Source organism: Arachis duranensis, chromosome 1, assembly GCF_000817695.3.
Source record: "Arachis duranensis cultivar V14167 chromosome 1, aradu.V14167.gnm2.J7QH, whole genome shotgun sequence".
NCBI lineage: Eukaryota > Viridiplantae > Streptophyta > Magnoliopsida > Fabales > Fabaceae > Arachis > Arachis duranensis.
The window spans coordinates 74,218,351-74,225,843 of NC_029772.3; the positions used below are offsets into that span (position 1 = coordinate 74,218,351).

The following is a 7,493-nucleotide window of genomic DNA, read 5'->3' on the forward strand; positions in this document are numbered from 1 at the left end:
TATTATATTAATAATTTTATTATTTATATATTAAAAATAAATTAAATAATATATTTATATAAAAACATATTAACTAAAAATTAGTGTAGGCATATATTTTTATACGATTATATATATACTATTCTAACTGGTTCAAAGAGGTCAACTTCGGAAACTGCTTTTTTGACTGACTAGCTATTCTTTTAGACTTAAGGCCTTGTAACTAAATAGACTAATTGTTCGAGATTTTACTGACTTGACTCCCTAGAAGGGAGGGCAACACTAAAGAAAAAGACTAATCTCAGAAAAATGAGTAATTTTCTATTACCCCTTGCAAACAAATCTGACTATTTTTTTCTTGATTTTTCAGGCATTTTCAATCACAATACGGACGTGTAAGTCAATAGAAAGATAAATCTTCTGCTTATCTTACCCTCTGCCCCTCTTGAGGGCATGTAGAGTTAGATGGAGAAATCTCAAGGGTACCTAAACTATCTTCCGGACAGGCTTGTAAATAAAGAAAAACTTCTAACTTTCAATATTTATCCCGGACGGAATTGTATTCTAATACTACTAGTTCGGGTTCATATTTTCAGGCCTACCATATCTCTTAAAGCGGGAGTGGAAAGTAAAAGGCAGATAGGCATTGATTCTTTCAAATTGCCCGGTCTGAATGAAGGTAAGTTTTAAAGTAAATCAAAATAGAAAGACTTCTTTATCTCTAAATACATCAATCCTGACTTATAACTAAATTGAATGACTTTAGTCCCGCTTCTTAAACTTTTATTCTGACTTCTTAGTGTTCACCTTAAATAGAAGTCTTCATCTCTGCCTTCTTTACGGCTTCTCAACTCATAAGGCGTAATAAGACTTAGATCGAGGAAGCTAAAGATATGATTACCTGCTTTCCTAACTAGATCCCGTCTAACTAAAGAGAGTGAGATCCCGTCTAACTAAAGATAGGGTAAGGTTTGGACTCTACCTTAACTCTATTCGCGGATTGAAAATTTTATTAACCCAATTACATACGTATCGGTTTGGAAAAATCGTGTTTGTTAGAAATACAATTGATTGAAATTGAGACTTCCCGAACTTCAATCGATTGAATTTTACAAGGTATGTGGGGTTTTTTTATTCAATCGATTGGTCATATTACCCAATCGATTGAAATCATTAAAGCAATCTGGGTTTAGTTAGTTCAATCGATTAGTTTTGTTATTCCCTCACTAAATTATTATTTTCGAAAACCTCATCAACTTTAATTCTCCAAATACGAGTTTTTTTATGCAAAGCAAGTTCGCCGCATTATAATTTTTATAGAGTTTGCCTTCAAATTCTAAAAAAATGGCTAAGTCAAATTCTTAAACATAATAGTTTTTTTTTAATTGATAATGAAAAAAATTCTTGTTAAATATGGCTTATTCCCGTATATCTGTGTATTTCTGAAAACAATGATAATGATTGCCATTAATGTTAAAAAAGTCATTTCTGTATATCTTTGTGTACTCCTATATACTTTTATAGACAATGATAATGACTTAAAAATAAATTTGAGTTTGGTTGATTTTGAAAAAATTCAAGTGAAGTTCGCTGGGTTAGGCGAACTCTATAAAAATTATAGAGTTCAGGATTAGGCAAACTCTATAAAAAATATAGAGTGCAGAGTTTTGAAAAATGATATTTTTTTAAATGATATTTTTTTCAAAACATCTTTTACAAAAGTAAAAATGATTTTAGTGTTATTGGACGTAGTGTATTAAAAAAATTTTTCATTGGTAAATTTTTAAGGTGTCAGTTATATTTACAGACACTGAAATGGATGAGCAATACCATGAGGATGATGACATTAACCAACAAGAAGAGCTAGTATGTGACCAAGATATGATGGATGAACAATATAAATCCGAACAAGATTTTGGAGATGAATTTATTGAGAAAATAACAGAACCAATAGATTGAATTAACTAAATCCAGATTGTTTTGATGATTTCAATAAAAACCAATCAGATTGAATAAGAAAAACCCCACATACCTTACAAAATTCGATTGTGTATCAATTCCAATCGATTGAAGTTTGGAAAGTCTCAATTTCAATCGATTAGTGTGTATCCAATCAATTAAATTTCTAACTAATACGATTTTCCCAATCTAACACTATGTAACTGGATAAATAATAAAATTATAATCGATTAGAATCGTAAAATATTTATTACTATTAATAAAAGATCTAATTTATTATTGTTTTAGTTTTTAATTTTCAATAAACATGATAAATGAATAATAAAAGAATAATTTATAAAATAAAAATTAAATTTTATAATTAAATAATATATAAATAACTAATTTATAATTAAAATTAAATAAAATAATTATTAAAAAATTTAAAAAATATATTTTATTATAAATTCATTTAATGGTCCAAATTATCGATCCGGCGCTGGGTTAGTTCAAGGTCCAAAAAGTAACACACTCAAACAAGATTATCTGATGATGGATCAGCAACTGTTGGCACTTTCCAGGTTACTAGTCACTGAATATTCAAAGGTCAACCCAATAAAACCCCTCACATTTCTCATACCAACAACTAAACATCAACTCAACTCCAATTTTAGTCATTTCCCCATAATTGGCAAACTTCCCGGCAACCCACCATGGACACCCTCCAATTTTTCCTCTTCATATTCCAGCTTTTACTCTGCCTCAACCCAATCTCCGCGGTGGACTTCCTCTTCAACTCCTTCACCGGCGCCACCAACACCACCAACGTGACCCTCATCGCCGACGCGCTCGTAGACTCCTCCGTCGTCCGCATGACCAACGACTCCAACCAATACTCCTTCGGCAGAGCCTTCTACACTAAAAAAGTCACCATCAAGAAACCCTTCCCTTCTTCTTCTTCTTCTTCAAGCAACTTCTCTTCCTTCTCGGCCTCCTTCGTCTTCTCCATCTTGCCGCAGATCCCGACGAGTCCCGGATTTGGCCTCGCTTTCGTTCTCTGCAACACAACCTCCCCTCCCGGCGCACTCGCCAGCCAGTACTTCGGTCTCTTCACCAACGCCACCTCACCTCCCCTGTTCCCGCTCCTCGCCGTCGAGTTTGACACAGGCCAGAACCCTGAGTTCGGCGACCCCGACGACAACCACCTCGGCATCGACCTCAACAACATCGTTTCCAAGAAAACTCAGCCCGCAGGGTACTACAACTCCACCGGAGGATTCGTCCCCCTCCGAATGCGAACGGGACAGAACGTTCACGCTTGGATCGATTTCGACGGCGAGACTATGCAGATCAACGTCACCGTCGCTCCGGTGGGGCTTCCCCGCCCGAAGAAACCAACTCTCTCGTACACAGACCCGGAAATGGCGAACTACTTGTCTTCTGATATGTTCGTTGGGTTCTCTGCTTCGAAAACCAATTGGATCGAGGAACAGAGAGTACTCGCATGGAGTTTCAGCACTTTAGGTTCCGCAAGAGACATAAATACAACTAATTTACCAGTTTTCCAGCCTACAACCTCCTCTTCCTCTCTCTCCGGCGGCGCAATCGCCGGAATCGTTCTTGGCTGCGTCGCTTTCGTGGCAATCTTTGTCTCGATCTGTTACCTGTGGTGGCGAAAGAAGATGAAGGAGGAAGAAGAAGAGATCGAGGATTGGGAACTGGAGTACTGGCCCCACAGATTCTCCTACGACGAACTCAGAACCGCAACGGGAGAATTCAGGAGGGAGAACCTTCTAGGCTCCGGCGGGTTCGGAAGAGTATACAGAGGAATGCTTCAGAACAAAACAGAGGTTGCCGTGAAATGCGTCAACCACGACTCAAAGCAAGGCGTGAGGGAATTCATGGCGGAAATTTCAAGCATGGGGAGGCTGCAGCACAAGAACTTGGTCCAAATGAGAGGGTGGTGCAGAAAAGGAAACGAGCTTATGCTGGTTTATGACTTCATGCCCAACGGGAGCCTCAACAAGTGGGTGTTTGACAACCCGCCGAAGCTTCTAGAATGGGGGAGGAGGCGAAGGGTGCTCGTCGACGTGGCGGAGGGGCTCAACTACCTTCACCACGGGTGGGACCAGGTTGTTATCTATGCCTACCAACTGTTTGATAATAAGCATCGTACAGTATTATTACTATTTTAATACTCATTCATGTTCTAATCTGTGCAAGGTAGGTTGTTATTCACAGGGATATTAAGTCTAGTAATATCTTGCTAGACTCTGACATGAGGGGGAGGCTTGGGGACTTTGGTTTGGCGAAGCTATACCAGCAGGGGGAGGTTCCCAACACCACGCGTGTCGTTGGCACATTGGGGTACCTCGCGCCAGAGTTGGCTACTGTGGCGGTGCCAACTTCGGCGAGTGATGTTTATAGTTTTGGAGTGGTGCTTTTGGAGGTGGCATGTGGGAGGAGGCCGATTGAGACGTCGGCGGCGGAAGAGGAGGTGGTGCTAATTGACTGGGTGAAGGAGCTGTACGCCAGTGGGAGGATGTGTGAGGCTGCGGACCCGAGGATTGAAGGGGAGTATGAGGTTGGGGACATGGAGATGGTGCTCAAGCTTGGGTTGGCTTGTTGCCACCCTGAGCCTCAGAGGAGGCCAACGATGAAGGAGGTGGTTGCAGTGCTTGTGGGGGACAATGTTGCGGAGGAGCCGGGGAAAGTGTTGTCTGATTTGGTGCGTGGCGACGGTGGTGGTCTGGAGAAAGAGGAGGAGACCACGGCTTTACAGGGAAACCTTCCGGATTGACTGCATATAATTGGACTCCTTTTTTCTTGTCAGTTAATTTGGATTTTTATTTTGGTGTTGAAATTTTATAGCGTGGTTTGGTGGTCAAGGATTACATTAAATTAACATTGTATTTAATTCGTTTCCAATTGTTTATTCGTTGAATTTCAGATCCAACGGATAATTTATTGGTTGTTACTTTAGGTACAAGTCCTTTGTAATAGATGCTGAGTAAAGCAAAATTGCTTACTCCGTTCCAAAACGATGTCACAAATGTAAAGCAAAATTGCTTCCTTCGGGCTCTTTTTGAGGCCGCGTTTGATTTTTACTAGTTTCGAGGTTTCGTCGTCTGAGTTCATTATGAGGAGGTAGAGGTGGTATTTACAAGAAACTTCAATGTTTAAGTTAATAAAGATTTAAAGTAGATTTTTAGTAGATTAGATCTTGAATATATTGAGAATGTCAATGTATTTATAATAGAATAGATAATCACCTTTTAATGTAATTCCATTTTTGATGGTGGATAACTGTTTCTTGGGCGCGGATTCGGTGTGCCAAAAAGGCACACCAGTGCACATAACACTTATGTTTGGCTGACCGGTGCGCTATTTGATGTTGGCCGTCAGATCTCTTTGCTTTTTCAATCCAATGGTAGTGATTACTCTTTCTCTCTCCTCCTATGATTGGTTAGTGGGCATCATATGTCAGAGGGATTAGTTTGCAAAATTCACTTTGTAGCTGATTATTTTTGTTGCATTCAAAAATTATTTGAGTTTATGTAGAATTAGTTTATCATGTTTTAAGAACTAAATTAATGGCAGTTAGTGATTCTGTTTAACGCTAAATCAGACATGATGGAGGTGGGCTGGGAGGAAAGGAAAAGTGCCGTGGACGTCGTTTGACGCATACAAGATAAGCTGTGGTGTCTATGTATCCGTCACTGTCCCGTCAATGGAGTTGCTGGAATCTTTCTCCCGCGGAATCACACTGCAAAGCTGCCTGCTCTCCGAAGTGCGGCCTCTGTCGCGACTCGTTGGTTCAGAGGATGAAGATCTGCATAGTGTCCTCGCCGGAGCTGCATAGTATTCCGACTAGATGTATGGCTTTGTCGGAGACGACCAACAAGGAAGGATCGAAGCGGCGCGGGGATGGTGGGTGAGAGGATAACGAAGGAGAGGCCGATGGTGTTACGGGTCGGGCGGGTTAGGTTAGAACACAGTTGGTTGAACTTGGGTCAATCCTGATGGGCCTCTGGAGTATATTTATTTTGTCTTGAGATGCACATTTTTTCTGAAACCAATGCTGGGCTAAAGTGTTGGGCTATTAAAAATGTTGTTAAAACTAGATAAATGGTTTAGTATGATCCTTTTCACTGCACGAAAAAAAAAATCCTCACATGGCTGCACAAGGAAGAGGAACACCAAGATAATTATTGCATGTATAATAAGTTGTTGAACCGTTTAATAGCAATATTAATTTTCTGTATGATATAATAATTAAAATACTATGCAAAACAAACTTAGCGGGTTAATGTAAGGTTTTGCCAGATGTTCACTAAAAAAATGATGCTGGTGCATAAAATTATAGAAACGTTGATGCACATATTTTCCAGTTGAACACGGGTTGTATTCGTACAATATAGTTGGTTGAGGTTCAATACCTGTTCTTTAATGAGCAATGAGGTTTTTTAAGGAGATTTTATTATTTGATTTCACTAATTGGTTTATTATAGCCTCACACTGAGGTACGTACTTTGAAACTTGTTTAAATCAGTCCCTTCGTATTCTTTGTTGATTCAAGCATTTTAGTTGGAAACATGTTTATCCTTTATAAAGGAACAGAATTTGGCATAACATTAAGAAACGGTAAATGAAAATAATTCCGAATGTTTATTCCGGTAGTGTAAAACCGATTTGCAAAGATAACTCGATAAATAGGTCTTTGATAACGCACCCGTAAATAGTTGCCGTAATGTTCCAGGATCATGATTTGGAAACGTTAAATGCTAACGGCGCAAGATAATTCCCTAATTTTGTTTGAACCGTCAAACGACTTGTTTTATTTGGCGAATTTATAGGCAGAGGGGCTGAGTTATGAGTAACTCCAAACAATTCACGATAAGCAGAGAACGAACCGATGAAAGTAGATATAATAATCGCTACCGAGTTTTAATTAGCATTTCAGAAGATCAAAGGGGCGACCAAACAAACAAACCAAATAGATCATTCAGGACTTCAGGCCTCGACAAAAACCAACACAACATAAAGATATCACACATGTGCATCATGTCAAATACCTCCGTCACTTTCTTCACCCTGCTCCGGTCGAACGTCTGCCCGACGGAACAAAGATTTATTCTTGACCTCCAAAACATCGACGACACTATTTGCCAGGTGACACCACTTTGAGCTTTTGACGTTAAGATTTTTGCTAGTAAAGAATTTATAAAAATATTTGCGTTGCAGATATAGCTTCTAAACTAACAGAAATCCCTTCGTACAAAAGTTTTGGTTGTCACAAGTAACAAACCCCTAAATAAATTGATAACCGAAGTATTTAAATCCCGGGTCGTCTTCTCAAGGAATTGCAGGGAGGTATGTTCTTATTATTGGTTATGAGTTTGTAAATTGGGGGTTTTAAGAATGAGGAATGAATATGGCAAATAATTCAAATGGCAATTAAAATAAATAAATACTGTAAAGTGAACCCTTTGGCAAGGTACAAGAAATGGGAAGTCCAGACTTAGTTATTCTTATCAATAATAATGAAAGTTGAATCTTAATTCCACTTAGTTAAC

General features: G+C 38.9%; 1 protein-coding gene across 1 annotated transcript; it reads left to right on the top strand.

Moving 5' to 3' along the window:
• Positions 1 to 2,479: 2,479 nt before the first annotated feature.
• Positions 2,480 to 4,958, top strand: LOC107493011 (L-type lectin-domain containing receptor kinase S.1). The gene is made up of 2 exons (XM_021142087.2): positions 2,480 to 4,049; positions 4,145 to 4,958. The coding sequence occupies exons 1-2, from the start codon at positions 2,631 to 2,633 to the stop codon at positions 4,715 to 4,717; spliced, it is 1,992 nt and encodes a 663-aa protein (XP_020997746.1). The 5' UTR covers positions 2,480 to 2,630; the 3' UTR covers positions 4,718 to 4,958.
• The last annotated feature ends 2,535 nt before the right edge of the window (positions 4,959 to 7,493 follow it).